The 24,806-nt window shown below is 39.4% G+C and overlaps 3 protein-coding genes across 6 annotated transcripts; 2 read left to right on the top strand and 1 right to left on the bottom strand.

Annotated features, from left to right (window-relative positions):
* Positions 1–535: 535 nt before the first annotated feature.
* On the top strand, positions 536–4,374 carry LOC135586394 (6-phosphogluconate dehydrogenase, decarboxylating 1). Of its 4 annotated transcripts, none has more exons than XM_065107941.1 (2): positions 536–693; positions 2,712–4,374. In XM_065107941.1, exon 2 carries the CDS (start codon positions 2,719–2,721, stop codon positions 4,171–4,173), a length of 1,455 nt encoding a protein of 484 aa, XP_064964013.1. In that variant the 5' UTR covers positions 536–693; positions 2,712–2,718; the 3' UTR covers positions 4,174–4,374. The 4 variants fall into 4 exon arrangements, with proteins under 4 accessions (XP_064964013.1, XP_064964014.1, XP_064964011.1 ...); XM_065107942.1 differs by having other exon boundaries at positions 649–722; XM_065107939.1 differs by lacking the exon at positions 536–693 and adding an exon at positions 754–932.
* A 1,807-nt stretch (positions 4,375–6,181) lies between these two features.
* On the top strand, positions 6,182–19,435 carry LOC103983841 (protein AE7). The gene is made up of 6 exons (XM_065107938.1): positions 6,182–6,405; positions 7,545–7,722; positions 14,510–14,613; positions 14,715–14,814; positions 18,981–19,026; positions 19,138–19,435. The coding sequence occupies exons 2-6, from the start codon at positions 7,597–7,599 to the stop codon at positions 19,239–19,241; spliced, it is 480 nt and encodes a 159-aa protein (XP_064964010.1). The 5' UTR covers positions 6,182–6,405; positions 7,545–7,596; the 3' UTR covers positions 19,242–19,435.
* Positions 19,436–20,346: 911 nt separating this feature from the next.
* Positions 20,347–24,606, bottom strand: LOC103983840 (TOM1-like protein 1). The gene is made up of 4 exons (XM_009401149.3): positions 24,453–24,606; positions 23,251–23,805; positions 22,532–22,780; positions 20,347–20,982 (listed from the first exon to the last, which is right to left on the bottom strand). Exons 2-4 carry the CDS (start codon positions 23,767–23,769, stop codon positions 20,566–20,568), a joined length of 1,185 nt encoding a protein of 394 aa, XP_009399424.2. The 5' UTR covers positions 23,770–23,805; positions 24,453–24,606; the 3' UTR covers positions 20,347–20,565.
* Between the last annotated feature and the right edge of the window lie 200 nt (positions 24,607–24,806).

Genomic DNA, 24,806 nt, shown 5'->3' with positions numbered 1-24,806 from the left:
AACCAAAAAAAAAAACCCAATCCCTCGTTGGTTTTACCTAACAAAAAATTGTCTTTTTATTTTATTTTCCCGGTCCACCAGCCGCCGCCATCACCAACTTCTCTCTCTCTCTCCCTCGCCTACCTAACCACGAGAGCCACGTGCCCTCCACGACTCTCCCTTGGCAGCCCCGGTAGAATTGTCGCCGACGGAATCTTATATCGTAACCACAGATCTCACTTGCCTCCGGTTAACTAGGTTGACTTGGATCGCACATAATAAGAGGCCATTTCGACTAGGCATAGACTTGCCATCGTGAACATTAAGATCACAGACGGTTAACATAAATATGACATTCAAAAGTCAACCCGATCTCCTCCTCCGTGTTGAAACCGTAACCTGGTCGAAGCCAATTCCCACCTTGGAAGAGTCCTTGAATCCCGTAGTTAGGTGAAGAGATGCAGCGGGGGACTTTGCATCCATCGCTCACCGACTCCACCAACCGCAATTCATAAGGAAATTGAGCAGCCGCGATTATGTGAAATCACAACGCTAAATCATGCCTGTCTTTGACATTTTGACTTTGACCAAATTAACGAGGGGAAAAGAAACATGAAATAGAGGGTGCGTGGTGTGCCCTCTATTTATGTAGGCTGCCCCCGGAAACCTCTCCCTCACCTAACTGGGATCGCTTGTGAGGGAAACAGTACCCAGGTTTGATCTCTTTTTCTCTCTCTTCTCAGGTCTGTTATTAGCTCACATTTGAATCTGTTAGATTTTGGTGCTTTCATGTTTGATGGGCTTCGCTTGGCCACGAGTTTTGGAAAGATCTCTTTTTGTTGTGATTTCGATGTAGTGCTCATCAAAGACGCTCGTCTTTGGTTTGGGTGTTATCAGAAATTTCGTGTAGGGTTCCGTTTTTCTTTGTCTCGCAGAGTGTCCGTGTCATCGAGGCAAGAAATTATTCGTTTGTTTGCGTTTTATCTACTTTTACGCGATAATCTTTTGGGGTTTTTACTAGTCGGATTTGGAGATCTACTAGTAATATGATTATCAGAATCTTCGGATCTTGTCGGCTGATAAAGTTTGTTGATTTCTTCTTTCTATTTCACTTTCCTTGACCAACCTGTTGCTGTTCCAGCATATAGGCTCCTGTGGCTTGTCCATGACATCAGTATGTTTAGGTATAATATAGATCGGGGAGAAGATCTTGTTGTTGCTTGATAGCATCAAAAAGTTGGTTTTGGATCAAAACATACATTTGTTCCTGATGACAAATTAGAACAAAAGACAAAAACAGCCTCTGCTTGCTACTTCTGGTTATGGTGCTGGATTCATTTAGAAGTTCATATGGATTACTTATTGGACCATAGTCTCATTCCATGCCTCCAGTATGTTTAGTGCTGTTTAATATAATTCAGGGAGAAGATCTTGTTGTTTCTTGATAGCAAGGTTTGTAGTTTATGGGTCTGACACGAAATTATGAACCTTGGTTGAAAGTATCTAAAAGTTGGTTTTAGATCCAAACGTATATTTGGTCCTGATGACAAATCACAACAAAAGGTGAAAAAGCCTGCGATGGCTGCTTCGGTTTTATATGTTGAATTAATTTAGAAGCTCATATTGATTACTTATCGGATCATAGTCTCATTCCTTTTACATTGGGATCCTGTTTAGGTTTCTTCTTATTACAACAAAATGTTCCTTTTTCTGACATTGAGTTCCCTCTCCTCTATATTTCCTTTCCTTTTTCTTTAAATACTACGGAATAAAGAAGTAGTGACTTCTGTTTGGTTGAGATAGCAAATGGAACTTGCATTCTGCTAAGTTCTATGTTAGACACTTTTTGTAATTTTTTCAGAACCTAATTACTTTATGCTATATGTTTTTGTTTGTTTTTTGGTTCTTCTCTTTTGGCTGTAGGCTGTGTTTTGTTAAGGAATAGGACTGTCTTTTGTGGTTCTTATGCTTCATAGAATAAGATGCATGAATGATGCATAGAAGCTCACTGTTATTACGTTCTTTGTTCATTTTTTACATATATGTGTCGATACATGTTCTAGAACCTCTATCCTGATTGAATAAAAAAACTGGTAAACTCACCATCTTTTATTTAGTATATGATGATAGATTTGTCTAACATTCTTACTAGGATCTAAATGAAACCATGTGGGGCCTACAAATTATGGTGATTGATCTAGTTGTAGTTCAACTATGTTTTTTGTGAGGATAAAAGAAAGTGGTCTAGGAGTTTGTATTCTATTTCACTTGAAGCATCTTTTTGGTGCAAATTCTCTTTTTACTTGGGACATAAATACTTGATTTGGGTGCCTCCAAACACAGCTGCCTTGTCTCGGCTATTATGAGGTTTTCTCTCCAGTTTTAATCAGTTTCGGAGTGTAATAATTCTTTTCTGTTCTATTAGAACATTCTATTATATCTTATCTGGCATTGGAAACTGGCTTCTTGAGTTGTCAACAAAACTTCCAATCTTTCCATTGACTTCACATTAATTTTCTCAATCCAATGTTTCACCTGGAATTTTCTAGTATGTCGGGGAATATCCTTTTCATCTGCATTTTATAATGCTTGCATCTAACTTGCTAAGAAAAACCCCACATATCTACAAAAAGCATGATAAGATTTATGAGCTCTACATGTTTATGTTAGTTTTAATTTTTTCGCTAAATATGTTTATGCTTTCTCAAACTCCCATCAAAATTTCATACCAGGTTAAACATGGCTCTCACAAGAATTGGCCTTGCTGGTCTTGCTGTCATGGGGCAAAATCTAGCCTTGAACATAGCTGAAAAAGGCTTTCCTATATCTGTGTACAACCGGACCACCTCAAAAGTTGATGAGACTGTTGAACGTGCCAAAGTCGAAGGAAACCTTCCAGTTTATGGATTCCATGACCCTGCATCCTTTGTCAACTCGATACAAAAGCCCCGTGTCATTATCATGCTCGTGAAAGCTGGTGCACCGGTGGATCAAACCATCGCCACACTTTCAGCTCACTTGGAAAAGGGTGATTGTATAATCGATGGGGGCAACGAGTGGTACGAGAACACAGAGAGGCGCGAAAAGGCAATGGCCGAACTTGGTCTCCTCTATCTTGGAATGGGAGTCTCTGGTGGAGAGGAAGGTGCACGAAATGGTCCTTCATTGATGCCTGGAGGTTCGTATGAGGCTTTTAGGTACATAGAAGACATTCTTCTCAAGGTAGCTGCTCAGGTACCGGACAGTGGCCCCTGTGTTACATACATAGGCAAAGGAGGTTCTGGCAATTTTGTAAAGATGATTCATAACGGAATCGAGTATGGAGACATGCAACTGATTGCTGAAGCTTATGATGTACTGAAATCTGTGGGGAAGCTCACCAATGATGAATTGCAGCATGTTTTCTCTGAATGGAACAAAGGGGAGCTTCTTAGCTTCTTGATCGAGATCACAGCTGACATTTTTGGGGTCAAGGATGACAAGGGTGATGGCCATCTGGTCGATAAAGTCTTGGACAAGACTGGGATGAAAGGTACTGGTAAATGGACCGTGCAACAAGCAGCTGAATTATCAGTGGCTGCTCCAACAATTGCAGCATCTTTGGATTCCAGGTTTCTTAGTGGACTAAAAGAAGAAAGAGTCGAAGCTGCTAAGGTTTTTCAGTCTGGTGGATTCAGCGATGTCTTGGAAAGCAAGCCTGTCGACAAGGCTAAGTTGATCGATGACGTGAGGCAAGCTCTTTATGCCTCAAAGATTTGTAGCTATGCACAAGGCATGAACCTGATTAGAGCGAAGAGCACCGAGAAGGGATGGGATCTAAAGCTGGGTGAACTTGCAAGGATATGGAAGGGAGGTTGCATTATCCGTGCAATTTTCTTGGACCGTATCAAGAAGGCCTATGATCGGAACCCAGAACTATCCAACCTCCTGGTGGATCCCGAGTTTGCAAAGGAGATATTAGATCGCCAGTCTGCTTGGCGCAGAGTTGTCTGTCTTGCTATCAACCATGGTATAAGCACTCCGGGTATGTCTACTAGTCTAGCTTATTTTGACACCTACAGGAGGGAGAGGGTTTCTGCCAATTTGGTCCAAGCTCAAAGAGATTACTTCGGAGCGCATACGTACGAGAGGGTCGATATGCCTGGATCTTTCCACACTGAATGGTTCAAGATCGCGAAACAGTCAAAGATCTGAGACCATGTTGACGAGTTCTTTTTCCTCAAGAGTCGTGTGTTAGTAGTAGTAGTACTTTGGGTTTTTAGAACCTTTGGAGTGAGCAAACTCTTTGTTATTTGAGCAAAATAATGTCCAATACTGGGACCTGATAACCCATTAAACTATTTACATTTCTAAGAATGCAATTCCAACAGTCTTCATTCGAAGGCCGGTCACCAATGTCTTTGGGTCATCTAATGTCATGGTGAAAGGAGTTCAATGATTCAGCTAGGAATTCTTGTTGGTTTCACCTATTTTTGTGACGTAAGACCAATTTTTCATTGAGTTACAAAGTTCTTCTTGTCATTTATTTTTATAAAAGAAAAAAAAATACTTTGTACTTTTTCCGAAGACAAATTCTATGTCAGAAGAAATCATAATTACCATTTATATGATTTCTAAAGACAAAATCTTGATCTGCTAATTCTAATAATTACTAATTATTAAAAAAACTCCTAATAAAATTACATTACATTAATATGACCTAATAATAAAATTATACTACTAAGTTGGCTACAAAAACATAAGCATGAGTTGATGTAAAATCTACTATATATTTCAACATTTAGCAGAGCACATTTTAAAATTTTAATATGAATTTTTGCCCTAATTCGATTATAGAGCTTCAATTTCATAGAAAAATCTAGCAAGAATAATGTACCACAAATATGCCCTCAACTTTGTGGTTTAACCAAAGAAATAAAAGGCTTCCAGATTTGAATACATAACTGTAGGTGAAATAGACATACAGACTTCAAAGTTATGTCAAATAAGGACAATACACAAAAGAAAATAGCCATACATCTTTCACTCAATATATTGTATATCTGATGTAGAAAACACTTGAATTATAGACTTCAGTTCCATATCGGCCCATGACAACCACCTCTAAGAGTATGAATACCTCCGGAATCATATACACTGCTTGTCTTGACTGATCTTTTAGCAGTTCTTCTCCCTCAGAACCTTACTCTGCCTGGAAGTAACTCCAACCGCAAAATTCCCTCCATCTTCTCTAGATGCATTATACCTTTTTTGCGCAAACTTGATCAATGTGCAGATTCCTTGTTCATCTTCTTTCTTCCATGCCTCTTTGAGTTTTCTTTTGAATCCAAACCGAGCCATAGTGTTATTTATGCATAACAAATGTTGAAAAGCCACTTCCACAGCACAGTGCAGCTTCATGCATCAAAGACGGATAAAAAAAGCGTGGAGATATAGAAGAAACAAAATTGTAACACCATAGGCTTCAGAGAAGAGGAAAGGCATACAAGGGATCAAAGGAAGAAAGAAAACGCCATTCCAGTGCATAAAAGAGACGACGGACATTGGACAAAAAGAAGGTGTTATAAAGGGAATTGAATGGTTATTATAATCAAATCAAATCAAAAAGGTAATCAAACAAATACGAAGCAAAGATGACTACTATTTGCATATAAAAATTGGAGTCGTCCTCATCTTTCCTTTCATCGAACACCCCCCCCTCGGAACACCACGATTCGATCACGTCCTCGCGTATCTACCGTCAATTCTCGGGGGGCCCATCAGGTTAGGACGGAAATGGACGTGGCCTATCATAGACGTCCGTGATCTAAGACGATGAACAATGGACGTCCATGATTTGAGAATAGAAAACCCAATCCAATCACGTGGTTGTAGAGGAACCTCACGCGGACAAACAAGTCATATGTTCCCAAACTCGTTTCATCGACTCAGACCTACTCGCCTTGAGATCAGGAGCTGCGATGCCGCTGTGGAGCCCCTGATACCGCTAATGATAAGGCAGGTTAAGTGTCGGGTAAATAAGTGCTTGGCCGCAAATTAAAATAAGGCTTGAAGCATCCCTCATATATTACCCGTTTGAATCACCCATCTGGTGATTGGAGGCGGCGGTTCTTGTGGGCCCTCCTGGGCCGACGGGAAATACGAGAACTTGTCGTTACGCGGCCGTTGAGATACGATTCCTGACGATATATGGATGCGCAGCGTGCAAAACAAACCCCAATCCCTACTTGGACCGATCTCTCCGCTCCACTTCCTCTTCCTCTGCCGTCTCGGATCCAAACCACCGGGCGGGGCACCCCTTCCCCTCTTGGTTCTTCACCTTCGGCCGCACGGCAGCATAGGCGGTGGCAGCCGACGTCTCTCCCTCCTTCCCCATAAAACCGATCTGCGTTAAATTCTCGCTGTCTTTTGACCACGGTTCAGAAGGTCTGTGATTTCCCGTTAGTTTCCGCGCCTTAATGCAATTGGCTTCCTTTTATTGTGTGTATGTCTTTTGACTAGGGTTATTTCGATGAGATTGTATTTGTTTCTATCTTTCGTTGGGGTTATATTTTTAGTCTTGTGGTGATCTGGTCACCGAATTATTATAAATTTTTTTTGTACATATAGGTTGATATTCGACAAGCACGCTGGATTTTGATGCCTATATGGTGAATAGCCTTTAGTTAGAATTGAGTTTTTCTTCATTTAACTGAATTTATATCTGTAAAGATAATTTATACACGTCTGGGAGTTCACCTTTGGATCTTGGAAAAGGAAAAAAGACATTAAGTAAAGAAGGATTCTATTTTATAAGTAGAGAAGAATTATTATAATTTTTTTTGTACATATAGGGTGATACTTGACAAGCACGCTGGATTTTGATGCCTATATGGTGAATAACCTTAAATCACAAATGGGTTTTTCTTCATTTAACTGAATTTATATCTGTAAAGATAATTTATACACTTCTGGGAGTTCACCTTTGGATCTTGGAAAAGGAAAAAAGGCATTAAGCAAAGAGGGATTCTTCATTGAATTTCAGTAGGAGAGTAAGTTGATTCTAGTTAGATCATATGATTTTGACTAGTGATTCAGAATATTAGAGGTTAAAAGTGTTAGGGTCTGGCTTATATTCTTTGAAGAAAGATGTCCAACTCTGTTTAAAGAAAAAGAATTCCATTATTTAAAAGTAAAGACAACAGTCTGTTTTGGATTCACAGTGCTTCAAATGCAATCCAATGTTTCTTGCAAAATTTATCAAGAGACTCCTTGAGATCACTCATGGCATGCACAAAAAGGGGTTACAATGACCTCCTTGAGATGTATTATGCTAATGAATTTTTTATGATATTAAATGTTCAATGCTGTTAGAAGCTTGAAATTATACAAGTTAGAACTGTTAGAGGCTTAGGGAGAAAACTTCTTGTAATAAATATTTGATTGATTATTTTGTTAGTAAATATATTATTAAAGAGTTTAATGAATAGCTGGCTTGTTGCCTCATCTGTTATAATTCGACTCCTATTCATAACTTTTCTGTTAACTAATTAACTAACCATACTATTGACTTTTTTTTTTTGAAGGCGTATAAAGAAGTTGGAAATTTCATCAGGTTTTCTTTTGAATTAGTGGAATATGGCATCTGGATTGATAAATGCTAATCCTGTAGTTTATGAAAGAAAAGAGCGCCAGGTTCGGAGTGTGCCAACAATCATTGATGAGGATGCTGAAGAGCTAATTGATCAACAGGAAATTTTTGATATCCTAATCTTTAGAACTCTTTTAATAATTTTCTTTTGGGGTTTATGTGACTAAAGGGTGAATTCAAGTTCTTTCATATAATTCTTTTGGTTGTTGTTTTTTTTTTTGGTCTCAATGACTTAGAAGTGGGGACAGAATGCTCTGTGCATTTTGAAAAATAAATGGTAAGTGTCTAGCATCCCAGAAATTTGTTGTCTTTATTTTTTTATTTCATTATTCATCAAGGATAAGTTGAATTTAGATCTTATAAAGGGATGACATCCAACTTTCTTTATAACACATTTAGGCTCAACAGTTTTTGGAAGTTACATTCTCAAAATTGAGCTGAAATGTTATTAATAACATATAAACATATTGCATCTTCTTTTACTGTTAATTTTGACCCGAGGTGATGCTTTCCTTAAATGGAATTCAGCTTTGACTTAAATCTTTTTGTAACTACTTTAGTTTCAGAAACTTCAGATAATTTGACCTAATAAATAATGAGTTTTGGCCTAGCAATGGCTACTTTAGTCATTGACTTCAGCTAATGCTAACTGGTTTTGTTAGAAACATGGAAAAGTAAATGAGGATACTCTTTATAATTTTTATTATTGACATTTTGGGAATGAATGTGCTGATGGTGATACTTTGAGCATTATGAAACATCATGCATTATTGTACTTGATTTTTACAATTTCTAAGTGAAAACTCATGCTGAGACTGCCACTTATTCTGTTTATGCTACAATATTGAATCTTAGTACTGACAGATATCTCTTATCAAATGCTTTTTCACTATTCTGAAATTTTGAATTACATTACAGCCATGTTTGTGGACAACCACCATAATTGTGTCAAGAATGACTAGGATAACTTTTAAATGTATGGCAATCTGCCAAAACAGAATTTAGTTGTTACTGAAGTCATTTAATTTAGCTTAAAATGTGGTACAAGCTTTCATAAGTTAAACTGTAAAGTTTGATTGGCTAATTAATGATATGAATCATTACGAGTAGCTTACACCGGAACACATTTTAATTCTCTTATTGCAATAGTCTTTATATCTCATTATGTACGGATGGATGTTTCTAGCAGTTCAAGTTTCTTCTTGTTTTTTATATTTGTTATCAAATTACATGTGTTTTGGGCAGCTTTTTCAAAAGCGCTAGGCGCCAAGGTACCAAAATGTTCGAGGCACTAGGTGCCCACCCGAGCGAAGCGAGGTGCTTCACAAATATTAAAATTTAAGAAATATATTATCATTAATAAATATGATAACAACAATAAAAATGACATTCATATAAAGTACCAAGTTTCATTGCAGAAAAAAACAACAAATATCAAAGTTGTGATATTTCTACATTAACATGATTTATATAGAGGTCCTGCATACACAACACAAAAACAATCTCTCCACGTGGAGATACCTTAAAGATAATAGTAATATTTAAAATAAAGAAAGATAAAGAAAGCTCCAATAAAGAGAATAAAATAGAACATCAATAGGATAAGGAAGAAATGCTATGAAGTGCAACAGATATGCTATCAGCCTTATTTGTAAAATTGATAATCCAACAAAGTCGTTCTAAAGGTACCTTGGTCAAGATGTAGGGTAGGGGGAGGATAGTGGCAATCGACAACAAAACGAGACTAGTCTACGATGTAATCTCGGACGTCAAGGAAATGAAGTCGTAGGTTGTGGCATAGGGGGAGAGGCTCATAGTTCGATGTCTCAGTGAGGAAGAGGCTTGCGATTCGATAGCCTAGGGTGGAGACGTTCGTAGCTCGGCAGCGTAGGATGAAGGAAGCTCGCGATCTAGCAATGTATTGTCACAAACAAAGTTGTAAACATGGTGTTTGATGTAATGCTCATGTATGTCAGTGTTTTTTGATTTTGTTCATGTTTTACACAGCATATAAAGGGCTGATAGTAGGCTTAGCAGCCCCATTTTAGTTGGCTTTGGTGGCCATTTTAGGCTTGTAAACAAAGCTTGTGTCATGTGGGTATTTATGGGGATTTCGGTCTATAGTGGACCATTTTAGATCCTTTGTTGTGCTACCATTCAGAGCTTATGAAGTTTATGTTTATAATTTGCATTGGCTATGAAGTGTTTGTTGAAATGGTTGCTTGTGGATCTCGAGTGAAACGTTTTCTTTAACTCGTTTTCTCTTTTGTAGGTCCTAAGGGACCATAGGAGATTTCGGGGAGGCTCACCGTTGCAGACAGACTCGCAAGGGTGCCACATGACTTAGGCAAAACCAGCTAAGTTCATGACATTTGACATATAAATGTGGGGGACCTAGTGGGGCTACGTTGAGGGTAGCCAACACGCGCGACTGATTAGGAGAAACAGGCATGGAGATGTAGGGGAAGGAGTGACTTAAAGGAGCGTGCATTTGAGATTGACATTCAGAGGAATTGTCGACCCTTCTGTCACGGACTTCGTTAGAATTGTCTAAGTCGTGAGGCACCATTGCGGCAAAGTCATGAACTTAGCTGGAGTTGCCTAAGTTGTGAAGCATCATTGCGTCGACTCCTCGGACTTAGTTATGATTGCCTAAGTCATGAGGTGCTTTCGTGACATATGCGTTTGCAAAGTGTCAGCCTAGTTGCAACCTCGTACAGGTCCCGAAGGACTTGTAAAATAGAAAGTTGATTAGATTGAAAACGAGCGATGGACAAGTCTCGACGTCTTGTGAAGAGGGAAGCTTTACAAGCAATTCAGCGAGCACCTTGAGTGCAAGAGAGAAAAGAGATGAAGGAAAAAAATAAAGACTTTAGAAGATAGAACGAACAATTGCAAGTCCACAAACAATTGCTCACCGGGTGCCGAGTGCGAAGGCAGGTTCCCGCCAAGTTAATATGCGAACTTATGAAGACTATTCAATGCTCGACAATATACAACCCCATCCAACCCTGTGCCACTCGGAGGGTTCCAGGGTGCTGAGATGGCTAACGTTTCACATGCAACTGCGGTTTGTAGAAAACAAGTCATGGCATGCGAAAACGAAGTCATTTTGGGGCAGTTCGGCCCGACGCGGTGAGCGGTCGCACTGCAACGTTGCGAACTGTCGTTGCTTACATTTTCCAAGCAAAAACACACAAAACCAAGGCAAAACATGCTATCAGGTCTCTGTACAAGCATGCAAAAGCAACGAACGGTTCGTTGAACGAAGTTGTTGCGGGTGCACAACGACCGTTTGTGACATTCTCCCCCACTTAAACTGTCGACGCCCTCATCGATGCTTGTTGGTAGTTGTTGACGACTGCTTCTTCATGTCGTAGGACATCTTCGAGCTCCCAACTAGCTTCAGTTTAAGGAAGCTTTCACCACTTCACAAAGTACTCGGTCTACTCAACTCTATTAGGTAGCTTTATGTTGCGATCCGTTAAAATGGTTTCAACTCGCTTCTCATAGGAGGCTCTGGTGAGGGGTAGCCGAGTTGGAACACTTCGGGAAGCATCTTACGGATTTGAGTGGTAGGATTTCAAATTGCTGGCATGAAAAACATTGTGAATTTTGAGCCACGTTGGCAGCTATAACTTATAGGAGACGTTGCCCACTCTACTGATAATTCGGGAAACATGGACGAAGATCGATTGCCAAAGGAGTGAACACAATCGAAGGTGGAAGAGGCCTTACAATGTGCTAGTAGAGGCCAGACATAGAGGGATCGTAATCCGAGTTCATCCCACAATGATCAGAATGCAATAGAGATGTTACCAGGAGGAGATATGGTGCGACGGAGCATGGTGGAATAGTTCGAAACAATGTGATACACACGAAGCCAGTCCTGCGAGGGACTAGATTATATGGTGGTATGATCGGGAGTTACTAGGAGCTCCACTTAGGTGAACAACACGACAACAAGAAGAGCTATGGATTCAAGGAGTAAATGTCATAGTACCGCTGAGGCGGGTCTTCCGTGCGTGCATCGAATTTTGCATCGAATGAAAGCCTTGGTGATCAGTATATGCATATGAGAATTGTGTACCACTGAGGAAGAATTTCGAATGCAAGTACTAGTGAGTCCCATGGGAGGGACTTGATTATGCAAAGATATGATCAGAGCGGTTAGAGAGTTGGACTGTTGTATAGCTCATATTCACTTAAGAGAGCCCGACAAGTCGAAGGACAAGGTCGAGTAAGCGAACGTTGGTGCCAAGGAAGCTAAGGAGAACAGAATCGATACGAGCCCTACAACATGATAGCGAAAGCTATGCATAGGAGTTGCAGTCTATCTTTTCATCGACCCAGGGGAACTGCTCAAAGACACAGAGGTGTTGAAGCCAATGGTCAAAAGAGGTGAGGAAGTGATGACGAGTCCAGAGGGACTTAGCTACCCAAAACCAAGCATCAACTAGAATGGAGGTGAACTCGGAGTACACAATGCCGCAGAGATAGATCTATCGATCACGAATAAAGGGACGCAAATACGAGGCTACGGATAGTAGGGCCATGGGTATGGTAGTGCCATGGTACCGCAATTGCGGGACTTCCGTGGAGTCATCGATCCCTTGCTCTTATAGAAGGAGCGCACTTAGTCATGAAAGTACTGAGACATGGTTGAAGAGCAGAGGCCAGGGAACTTCGTAAGACCGATGTCAACGGGCTTCTCATCAAGATAGCTGAAAATAGAGGACTTCAGATCGATGCAAGAGTGCTTGACCAAGGAACAAAGTAAGCATTGCTTAGAGGAATAAGCAGTAGAGATGATGGAGAAGACGGTACAATCGCAGGGGCGACCAAAACTATTAGAGAGTTGCTCTAAGTTGGGGTGAAAACTTCTTACATTCCAGAAGTTCGATTGCATTGAGAAGGTGAATCATAATAGCTAACTCAATGTAAAGAGTGCAAACACTTCGAGTGCTTCGGAAGTGTGAGCAAAGAGCGGGCGAAGGCTAGTACCAACTCTATGCAGGGAATATAACCCTCGAGGAGGCGGGTGAAGTCAAGTAACCTTTACCTTTTCAACTCTTAAGAGAATGGGTGAAACCGAGTACCTCAATTCTCTTATCTACAGTAGAGAAGCTCTGCACAGATTCAAAGATCTTTCGAAGAAACCAAATGAACGACAATAGTTGTCAAATCATCACCAATGGTGGTCAGTACTACTGAAAGTATATTGTCCGCTTCATTTCCCAATAGAATGACAATCGAAAGCGGAAGTGATGCGAACCTACTTGAAAGTGACAACTAAGTGGAAGAAGAATCGACGGATAAATTTTGCGAAGGAAGGGCCCAAAAACTTCAAAGTCTGTGAGGCGATGCTCATCAAAGCTCCAACAAGCATTCACCCGGTTCAAGCGGCATAAGGCATTTGAGAGGCTAGCGTATACCAAGGATAGTCTTTTCCTTTATCTAAAGGATCTGCAGGAATCAACATGGATTAGCACAACTCAATCAACCCTACACCAGAGTCAAAGTCATTGGCGAGTTGAAGCAGCATGACAGATCAAAGTTTGACTACTCAACAATAGCGGTGGAGTGCAGTTAGGAGCCAAGAGGCGTGTTGTAGTTGTAGCTGAAGATTAAAGACTCGATAATGGCGAGGAGATGCAACATCTGCAAAGGCTTCGACGAAGACGTCGAAGGAATAAGTGGGGGTGAATGTCACGAACAAAGTTGTAAAAAGGGTGTTTGATGTAATGCTCATGTATGTCCGTGTTTTTTAGTTTTGTTCATGCTTTGCACAGCATGTAAAATGCTAACACTAGGCTTAGCAGCCCCATTTTGGTTGGCTTTAGTGGTCGTTTTAGGCTTGTAAACAAAGGTTGTCATGTGGGCACTTGTAGGGATTTCGGTTTATAGTGGATCATTTTGAGCCCTTTGTTGTGCGATCGTTCAGAACTTATGAAGTCTATGTTTATAATTTGCATTGGCTATGAAGTATTTGTATGGTTGCTTGTGGATCTTGAGTGAAACGTTTTCTTTAACCCGTTTTATCTTTTGTAGGTCCTGAGGGACCATAGGAGGTTTCGGGGAGGCTGACCTTTGCAGACAGACTTGCAAGGGTGCTGCACGACTTAGGCAAAATCAGCTAAGTTCGTGACAGTATGGTGGAGGAGGCTTACAGCCTGATGATGTGGAGTGGAGGAAGCTTGTGATTTGGTCACTGTGTAAGGCAAAGGAAGCTCGAAATTCAATGGTGGCAAAGGAGACTCGCAGCACGACAACGTAGAGCGGAGGAAGTTTGCAGTCTTGTGGCATAGTGTGAAGGAAGCTCATTGTAATAGTTGGTTCGGTTGAGCCAACTATGTCAAATAAGTTGAGTTCGGACTTGTTTTTGATCGAGTGCTCATCTGAGTCGTCCATGCTTGGGCCCAGATGCGCGCTCGAGTGGAACCTGGTTCACATGCCTCGCCCGGCCCAGTTATGAGGTGCTCGAGCCTCGCCTCGCCTTGCCCAAGCACCTAGGCGAGCGCCCAAGTGCCTTTTGAAATTACTGGTTTTGGGTGTTTTGCTGATATTAGTCTTGTAAAAATCATCATGTTTTAAGGAAAGGCAGAAAAGATTTAGGACTATAAATGCACTGGTTAGTCGAGGCAAACTTATTAGCATTATTCTGCTACAAGACAGACAGACTTATGAATATCATCAAGAACAATAAAAAGAGATCTCTTAGCTCATAGTTTTTCTAGCAATGTCAATAGTAGGAAAAGATCCATATAACCAACCCTGAATAATTGGTGCTCATCTTTATTGTTTAGCTTGTAGTCTCATCGCTAATGGGGCCTTCTTTCTTTGCCTTATTTCTTTGGATGCCTCCCTCAGATTAACTAATATTCCTTAACATTCTTAAATTATATTAGAGATATACAGGATCCAGAACACCCATATACACTGGAAGAGCTGAAGGTGGTAACAGAAGATTCAATTGAAGTGAATGATAAAAAAAGTCATGTTAGGTGAATGCATGTCTTCTTTGAAGTCTTGAGTTTTTCTTCTGCAGGATCTTAAATTTGAATATTTACCAGGCTGTTCTAAAAATTATTTACCTTTTTTTCAGTGTTACTTTTACACCAACGGTTGAGCATTGCAGTTTGGCAACTACTATTGGACTTTGCCTTCGTGTTAAACTTATGCGTAGTCTCCCTTCTCATTACAAGGTTTTCTGCTTTAATATCCAATACATCTAAATTGTTTCTATAACTTGTCTGACGATCTTATTGTGATAGGATTGGCACTGAAATATCAATGTTACATATAGAGGCTGCTGCGCTGATGATCTGGATAAACAATTAATTTATATATTCTGTCAACATTTCTTAAGATTGTTTACTTTTGAAATAGTATTCACTACTGTGCTTGTTTCCTCCAAGAATGGATAATACACTTTGAAGATATTTTATATGGTAAAAATTACTGGAAACTGTTTGATGATTTGATTTTCATCTGATGATCATCAAAACAAGCTAATTTAAGTTGAACTAAGTAGTTATTTGGACTAAGGGTCTTCAAGTCCAAGGCAGGAGAACAATGATGGTGCGATTGATGTTGTTGTGTGTTTAAGGTCATAAGTGTAGGGACTCCAAATGAGCTGAGGTACATTCTAAGAAGGTCAATTTTAGTTGAGTTAGGGTGCCAAAAGTGGACAAGTTAACGGAGGAGCCTATCTTAACTTATATTAAGAATTAATTTCTTTCCCTATTTTGTAACTTAATTTCTTCAAGCTCCTAATACCCACATGTATCCTGAGGGCTTCAAAAGGAAAAAAAAAATTTATTAACAAAAAAGTATTTAGTATTTCAGATGTCTTTTACTTATGTCAAACATTTATTTTCTACGCTTCAGTTTATTTGCTTATCAAGTCACTATTGACTGACAGAAATACCCACTCAATCCTAGTGTTAGGGAACATGGATAATAATTAATATATTCTCTTTAGTAAGCATTGGAGATGTTTGGGCTTTTGGCATTAATTTATAATCAGTAAAATTGTTATTGACTTCCATTTTCTTTGTCATGTTTAGTGATTGGGATATAAAAAGTGGTCTTATAGAGAAACAATCATTTATTGTTTAATAGAAGTGGTCTTCTTGTGATCTAAAGGAAAATTATTCTCCCTTTGATATATCTTAAGATCTACATTTGCTTTAACATTTTTGTTGTTAGTGCATGTAATTTTAGTATGTTGTTGTATTTTGTATTCCTAGACCTGTGTTCCTATTTTAGATTACACATTTATTATTGAGGCACACATTCAGCAATATTGTCGGGCCAAAGGATCGGTCGACGTATCGACGGAAGGCTTCGGGTCATGGTTTCGGGCATCGGACCAAGAAGAGCAGATATTGTGCCAACGATATCGGAGTTTCGGCGACGTCGCGTCGCCTCGGTGACGTCATCGAAAAAGGCGACGTCGTGTCGCCTCGTTTATTTAAATTATATATATATATATATATATTATATAAGATTATATATATATATTTTTTTTTTATTTAAAAGCCGACGTCGCATCGCCTCGGCAACGTCGCCTTTTCCTTCCCCACGTGGGGCGACGTCGCCGAGGCGACGTGACGCGACGTCACCAAGTCGCATCGCCTCGTTTATTTAAATTATATATATATATATATATATATATATATATATATATATATATATATATATAATTTTAATATTATTATTCGTTCCGCCCGGTAATGGGTGGTTCGCGTACCGGTTTATCGTCGGACCGGTACGTACCGCCCGTACCGGGCGGTATTATTCGGTATTACTTACCTTGACTACGATAACAAGGCATAAAGCAAAATGAAGTCTCGGAGTCAAGAATGCAATTTCGTTGGGAGTTCGAGAGTTCGTCGGAAGTCTGGACGTTCGTCGGAAGTTCTACCGGAATTGACCGAGAAGTCCAGGAGCTTGCCAAAGTAGCTCATCAGAACTCTCTAAGAAGATCGTTGTGAAGTCTAGGAGCTTGCCGGAAGTCCGCTAGAACATTGCCGAGAGATCGTCGGAAGATCTCCGGAAGAAACCTAGACTTACGGACTTTGTTTAGCTTAGTGTCTTAAAATTCGTAGTTAGCACATAATTGGGATTAGAATTTGGCCAACCTAATTAGGGTATAGTTGGGCCCAAGTTTGGGCTGTGTTGGGCCAAGAGAAAAGGCTCAAACAGTAACCAAACAGGTGAAATCGTCGTGGCACAGTCTTCGAGACTATGTCAGGCGCTAGTACCGTCGAGACACAGTCTTCTAGGCGGTGGTACCGCCAGGCTAGGCGGTGGTATCGCCGAGTGTCAGAGTGCAGGCGGTGGTACCGCCCGTACCCTAAAATTTCGGGGGATTTGATTTTTGCTCTATTTTTTAAGCCATTTGGGGTCTATAAATACCCTAGCTATTCCTGCATGGAGATGCAAGAAAAGTAAACAAAAACTCTGTGTTTCTAGAGTTGAAAACCCTTGTAAAGTAAAGAGTCCCTCCTCCAAAAGTTTAGAGACCATTCTAAGGGAGAGTGTGAGGGAAGCTTTGTAAGAAAGGGGTGTAAAGGTTCTCCCTGAGCCTGCAAAAGGAGAATAGAGTTGTAAGAAGGAGGTTGATCTTCGCCTATTAAAGGAAGATCGTTAGTAGATGTAGGTCACGACGACCGAACCACTATAACTCGGTTTGCATTTACTTCTTGCAATTTACATTTACTGCAAATTGCCCTTCTTTACTTGCTTTACATCCAATACACTCTTCCGTATGCTTTCGAGTTAATATCTTTCGAAACGAATTTAATCGCAACGAGATTTTCAAACCGATGTAATTTTTACTACTGCACTAATTCACCCCCCCCCCCCCCCCCCTCTCTCTCTTAGTGTCGACTCGTTCCTAACACAAACCCCTCCCCCCACTCGTTCCTAACACAAACCCTAATTACTATCACCTCTCCCCCTCGATGCGCCTATGCTTTGCCATCGCTACCTCCTTGCGCGGCTCTCTTCGTTGTCGACGGACAAGTCTGATGCTTCCTCTATCGTCAACGGATAGGTTCGAAGCTCGCACTGCTACAACTCTCATGCGTAGTTCCTTCCCCCATTGCTGCTTTCATGTGCAGCTCACTTCACCGCCGAGAGACAAGGCCACAACTTTCTTCGTCGCTCGTAGCTTTGTCTATCGTTGTTGTCACCCTCCATTGCTTTCTCTGTCGTCGTTATCACTGTCCGAAGGTTCCTCCATCATCGTTGTCCTCTTCTTCCCCACCTTCCATCGTCGGTGACTCTTGTTCTCACCACTGTACACTATTAGAACTGTTAACCCTATTAATCCTTTAAAATTGATATTAATTACAACTATTAACCCTATTTAGAACTACTAATCCCTATTTAGCATTGTTAATCTCTATTTATTTAAAACTATTATTAGAATATGGACAGGACTTGGTACTTTATATATTTTCAATTTAATGTTGTATTTTTTATTTTTATAATCATATTATATCTTATTTATATTTTAATATTCTAGAATGCCTCAATTTGCTCGGATGTTATTTATATGCCTAGGCTAGCGCTTAGCTCCTTGGGTGTTTTGGGACCTTGGCATCTTTGGGCACCTAGCGCTTTTAAAAACACTAATTGTGATGTGACATTCGAGAAGATCAATAAGTTAATTGGTACATGTAATGTGGCATTATAGGATTTTTCTGGTGAATATACAAATGTGCCACTTGTCTGGAGCAAACATTTTATGGTTAGCATCATCTTATGTGATATAAAGTTCTAATATTTGTTTGTTGTCAAACTATATTTCATGTTATATGATAATGATTTTAGACAAGCCTGTTGATTAAAAAAAAGTAGTGTCTGAAATGAAAATTGGAAAAATTTTTGATCTGCTTAAAAGAGTAAGAGAGTGTGGGTTGGGTATCATCTGCGACTCTGATCTTCTAGTTTTTGGCTTTCCTTAATTTTTTAGCAGTTTAGACCTTATATTATCTGTTAGGGTATGCAAAAAAGCAGAATCTTCTTCGACACTTCGACTATAAGTTGACTTACAAGCTTGATTATGCCCTGATATGGCTGGCATATGTTATGTTTGTGGCAGCAGTATATCATATTATGGTACGTTGTAAAGAATATAAACTAGTACTGATGAAGGATGAGGTTGATACAATGAAGCCTTTCTAACTGTAGTTGTATGCAACCAACTGTTGCCTATGCAATGTCCTTTATTGTCACTACAGCTTCAGTCGCTGCAGTAGAAATTCTTGGAAAGCAATTGTAATTTTGTTTTCATCTTTATAACTTTTTTTTTTGACAATTACTCCATTAATTGATCCACCAATCTGTTTTCTCATAGGTGGACATAAGGGTGGCACCTGGGACTCATGCAACTGAAGCTGCTGGTACTTCAATGATCTTGTTTGTGTATCTGCCTATACTGCTATCCCATTCTTCTCATCTGTTGGTGGTTTACATTTCCGCTCCTGAAGTCGTTTAATTTCTTGTTTTCTCAGTGAATAAGCAGTTAAATGACAAAGAACGGGTTGTAGCAGCTCTGGAGAATCCTAATCTAATGTACATGATCGACAGGTGCTTAGAACCAGCCTTTTATTATTGATCTTGGTTGGGACCTCCTCCCAGAATTATGGAGACCACTGTTTGTATGTTTCTCCTGCCTTCCCACCACTTTATCTTACTGCTGTTTTGAAATATTTCAAGGATCTCACTTGTATAATTGTATTGATTTTGTGAACTATGATTATTTCGGAACATAAAAATTCCTGTGATCAATAAAAGCAAATAGTTTTGACATATGTTAAGGTAAATAATTGAGAGACATGGCGCTCTCACAATTTGTTTCTGTGAAAGAGCAGCACAGTGCAATCTAGGATGGCATGCATGTATGCAATCGTTGTTTGTCTATAGATTAACATGAGGAGAGTCAAATGTAAGTTTATTCTCCTATGTGGCAAAGGGTCATGATAAATGATATTTATTTTATTTCCTTTTTCATCGCATCTCTACTCTATGAAGTCAATTGAGTGTTTTTTATTTATTTTTTTTTCATCGCATATGATTTCAATCGACAAATCCAAATATCTTAGCCATCCAAGAAATTGGGGAAAAAAACATTTTCTCAACTTGTGTACAGAAACTAACGAAAAATGAAGCTTTTTTTTCTTCTAATATTTAATCTGTTCCTTTGTCGTGTTTGATGAGAAATCCAGTGGAACAGAAAAAGAATCACCTCATCGGCACAGATAAGTGGCTCTTAGTGTTGCTAATTTTGAGGCAAACAATAACAAAGAGCGAAGAGAAAGAATATACGATGCTCCGCCGGTTCCGTCCATCTGATTGGTGTTCTTAATGCACTTAGAAATCATGATCATATTTCTTTCTAATATTTTTTTAAATTAAAATTTTTTTTTATATCATATTAAATCAATTCGTATGAACTCGAGCATGAGACTATAGATTATCTCAATAGAGATGGCACTGCACACGAACCTAATTCTCGACACCCTTGTTGGATTCGCAATTAAAAGGCCAACCAAGCCAAATTTGCATTCCGAAGAAATAGGCCATTAGATCATTTTTTTTGTTGATACCTAAAAGATTTTAGGTCGGAACTACAGCCTTCGGAATGCAACACACCTAAAACACAAAGTGTGAAGTCATCTGAAGCGGCAAACCAACACTCAAAATGGTAATGAGAACGGATCTGAGTGCTTGTCTCTCACATTGTCAACAATTATTTATTTCACTACTATTTAAATGTCATCGTATAGGGCCTGTTTGGTAAATCCACTACAGTAATTTGCATACTCTATACAAACAAAGTGTGCAGACGTTCTTTTTCAAGCCCAATAGTGGTAAAATAAATCCATTCAGGCATAAGATCACAGATTCTTCGTGAAGCATGGAATTTCCGATGATACCAGCTAGAAGGTGATTAGATTGCTCTTCTGTTGCTTATGCTGTTTTTCAGGATTTTGATCCTCAGAAGTGCTCCCTCCTATTTTACCGAAGATCATCTCATCAAGATCATCAAGGATGCCATCATCTCCACCTGACCTTGTTTCGGAACCTGGTGGTTTTCTGATGAGGGCATCTTCTCTGGTAGCTCGAGGAGACTCCTCAGGTTCCACGGCAACTGGTATCACTGCGGGCTCTGGTTCAGAATTCACAACAGGAGGCTTCCGCAGCTCTTCATACTTGGAGAGGATCTTCTGAAGTTCATCATTTACATTCAAGGCCTCGAAAAGCACTGCCTCATTATCACCTGCTGTCTCTATAATTCTTTGGACAGTGCGTTGACTTCGTTGGCATTGCTGAAAGAGGGTAGTCATCAAATCATCCTGAAAGCAGACGAAGAATGATGACATTCAGAGACTAGACAAAAGTATCAACATGTCAACAGGCAGCAGAATTTGTAAATTATTATTTTTAATCCTGTATAGGTAACTATGACAATAATTTCTGAACAGCCAACCGAAAGGAATTACAAGAGAAGTCTGTTGTAGCGTAGAATCACAAAACTTATCCATAACACTTTGACCGTCATTACCACTTCTAAAACTCCAGCTTCATCAAAATAATGCATAGCGTTCAGTTGACCTTTCTTTATTAGATAACTTCTTCTGTAAGTCTCCCTTCTAGTAACAAATATACTAAAATCCCTATATGCAGGATTGCTCTAGCATTTTAAGAATCAAAATTTGAAAAGATAAGGAAAAACAAATTATTTCTGTTCATATCCAAGTTTATGTCAATTTTATTAAAAAAATAAGGTCTTGATTGCATATTCTTTTTGAAAGCCCAAGCAATGATAATGCAGTATGTCCCCTAGCATGAACTCATTTGTTCTAACATGACTAATGTAAAGAAAAGGGAGGGAACCAACAACAAGGAAGGCATAATCCATGCTTGCATTAGTTGGCTCTAATATGTACAAGATGTGTTAGACAGAAACTGATTCAGTAGTGGCATGTCATGTATTAATCCTTGGATATAGCTGCAAAATCATATTCAGGTTTACTTGCCACCAGCTGCTCAAAGGATGTGTTTGAACTGACTTCTCTCAGTTCAAACATATCTGTAGAAATTCTATTCAGGCATTAATTAAAGTAACTCTAATGTTATGTTCAGTCGTAAGATGACCGGATACTAATACTATTTAACTCTTGCACAAAGGACACTAGGACAGGTAGTATGTCTATCCTTAGTATTCTAGAAAACCATATTCTTCATGTAGTTAAAAAAAGCAAGAAACAAAATAACAATATGATCACACAAATTCATACTCTGGCAATGGCAGAAGGGATGAATAGCAGAAACACAGGCTCAATAATATCTACACAGTTCTATATTCACAGAACAAAATGCTCATAAGCTATCCCCCCGTTCTCATGCAATTAATTAAAAACATATGAAATCAAATTAGTTTTTATTCGCTAATTATTTTAATACTCTTATGTAATTCACCAGATCTTCCAAATCAATGGTAAAACGGTGAGCTAGAAATGTTGAAAGTTCACCATTGGACTCAACAAAATCATGTTTCAAAAAGTACAACAATGCACCATAAGACAGTGCAAAAGAACATATATGAATATAAGGAGACTCATAGAGCCTTTATCATGTAGAGAGAACAAAAGTATTGAGAAGAAATAAATTGCAAAACATAAACTAGGAGTCTAAGACAAGAGCTATATCAATCAACTTGTATTGGTAACAGCTATGTGCATAGCAGTTTGCTATTTGCTGAAACAAAGCACAGTGCCAGAAGATGTATTGCTAGTTAGATGGAACAGTGGAAAGTAAAAGAAAAATAATATAGGACATATCTACTGATTCCACTGTCCAACAGTTTAAACAAGAAAGCATGGATATTAAGGTTTTAATCACCTGTAAAGCTTCTTGATGTGGCGAAGATGATAAAATGGTGGACAGAAGTTCAATGCTGTTGCGAGCCACATCAAATGCTTCCTTTGTTTCTTCAGCAGTGAAACTATGCACATGAAAATCATTATATGTTTGCTGTTGAATAGCACTGTTATATGATTCTGTCTCTGAAACTGAACGTGGAGGAGTAAATATCGGAGCTAAGCTTTCGACATCTCTTCCAGGAAAGCGAACACATCGAGATTTTAGGCTCTACAAGAAAAAGATAAAGCTGCTCATCAGGTAGAATATACATAAATATTGTACAATATATGTCATTAGAACAAGAGTGTGAGTAATAATCAAACATGGAAGCAAAGACGAAAATTGAAATATCGATTATTCTTTTTATAATAATAATAATTTAATTACAAGGCACAAATTAGTCCAAAGCTAAGTGGACAAGCAAGCTGGACCATGACCAAGGAAACCATAAATTTTCTCGATCTGTTTGTGGTTAAACTATAGATAGCATCCGTTGTAAGTGCTGTCCAACCGATGCGAAAAGATACCTTTTACCATTAAGCAGCATGAAGCCTACTGCTGCTACAAGTTACCAGCGAAGCTAAATTATTGCTAGATACTTACCATTAAGAGTGAGGTTCTAACAGCTAAAGAATTAAATCCACAATATATGGAAATAAAGAAGTGCAACTTCTGATGCAATACATCAATAATCTAACCTTGTAGGTTTCTTCAAAGACTGGCAAGTATCTGAGTTCCTCTCCAGATTCCCCCCATGCTTCAATCATGACAAGAGCCTTGTTCCTATTATTCACTACAGTCTGTGGATCATCAATCAACTTGACCATCTCATCTAGGACTCTCTCAGCAGCAACCTCAGAAAAAGCCTTCTCACAGTTTTTCACACAGGTCTCAAGGAGAACTAAAGCAAGATATTGGACAGTGGGATTCTTCAACATAATTCGCTTTTTGATGCCACGGATGAATTCGACGCTGTGGAACTTTTCACTGTTAATCATGTCACAGATCTCAAGGTTGGCAGACCAGTTAGGACCATCCAAGTTTTCTGAGGTGGCATCCTCGACTATTTTCTCAACTTGGTTTTGAACTTGGAAGAAGTCCTTCATCTTAGAACTCATAGAGCTCATGCCAGCCGTCATCTTGCGGCTTACCTCAGACCCGCTAATCTTCAGACGCTCGCCAAAGGCGCTGACTTTATCCATGAGGTTGTCACCCATCCCAGGATGAGAAACAGGATTCGTATAACAGAAGTCCTGTAATTCAAGAACAAAGCATTCAACTCAAAGTCAAGAGTTTCAGAAGCAGAGGATATCAAGCGTACATCATAAACCTTTTCGATATACTGAAACAACATGGACCAGAAAATAAACAAAAAAGAAAGGGAAAAACCAAAATTTATCATAGAGTTCCAATTGCTAAAGCGGATTTTATGTCCTCGATGTAGAAAAGTACACCTGAACTCCAATAAGAAGACTACCACGAGTTGTTCGTGTAATACGAAAGATAATCTATGTTGTCGGATTGGTGCTAGGCGATCGAAGGAGTCTTTGACCTCAACGATTGAGGAACTTGACCACTAACCCCTCTTCAGCTTCAGTCATGTGAACAACTGAAGAAGATTGTATTCCGAAGCAATAATCTATGGTACTTGATGGAAAACTATCAGCTTTGATTAAAAGTGGAACAGGGATTCTTGGTCCGAACAGACAAGAATTTGAGATCTCTGTTCCGGAACCACAAAATCAAGCAAAAACAATTACACTTATCGAGGAATCAATCGATTCGCTTAGCATCATGAACGATGCTTATACTTAGAAACAACCAACCACGGAGCGGTTGGGGTTCCCAAAGTCGATCACAAGTACGGGGAGAAGAGAGTCGCCAAGAAGATAAATAGTACCTCGGGATCAGAAGGCGATGGAAAAGATAGATGTCTTCTTCTTCTCCTCCTTCTTCTGCTTCCGCTTCTTTGCCCTTTTGCTCTTCCGTACTTTTCTGCAAGTCCTTATTTCTCGTGCTGCCCGCTGCCCCCCCGCCCGGCCGTGGACTTCTCCTTTGACGAGTCAGGTTTGGACTTTGACTAGTACAGGATCACTTAGAAAGGGTCGAGGGATTGTAGCCGTTGGATCAAGCACGGGCCATGCGGATGTACGGCATAGTTCGATCTCAGCATACACTTGGACGGTGGAGAGAGCCGATGACGAAAAGGAACGCCTGTTGGTTAAGTAGAAATGAAAGCGAGCAGGCTTATATT

Source organism: Musa acuminata, chromosome BXJ2-5, assembly GCF_036884655.1.
Source record: "Musa acuminata AAA Group cultivar baxijiao chromosome BXJ2-5, Cavendish_Baxijiao_AAA, whole genome shotgun sequence".
Classification (NCBI taxonomy): domain Eukaryota; kingdom Viridiplantae; phylum Streptophyta; class Magnoliopsida; order Zingiberales; family Musaceae; genus Musa; species Musa acuminata.
The sequence above is the reverse complement of the archived record's forward strand: the minus strand, read 5'-3'. Positions and strand labels throughout refer to the sequence as shown.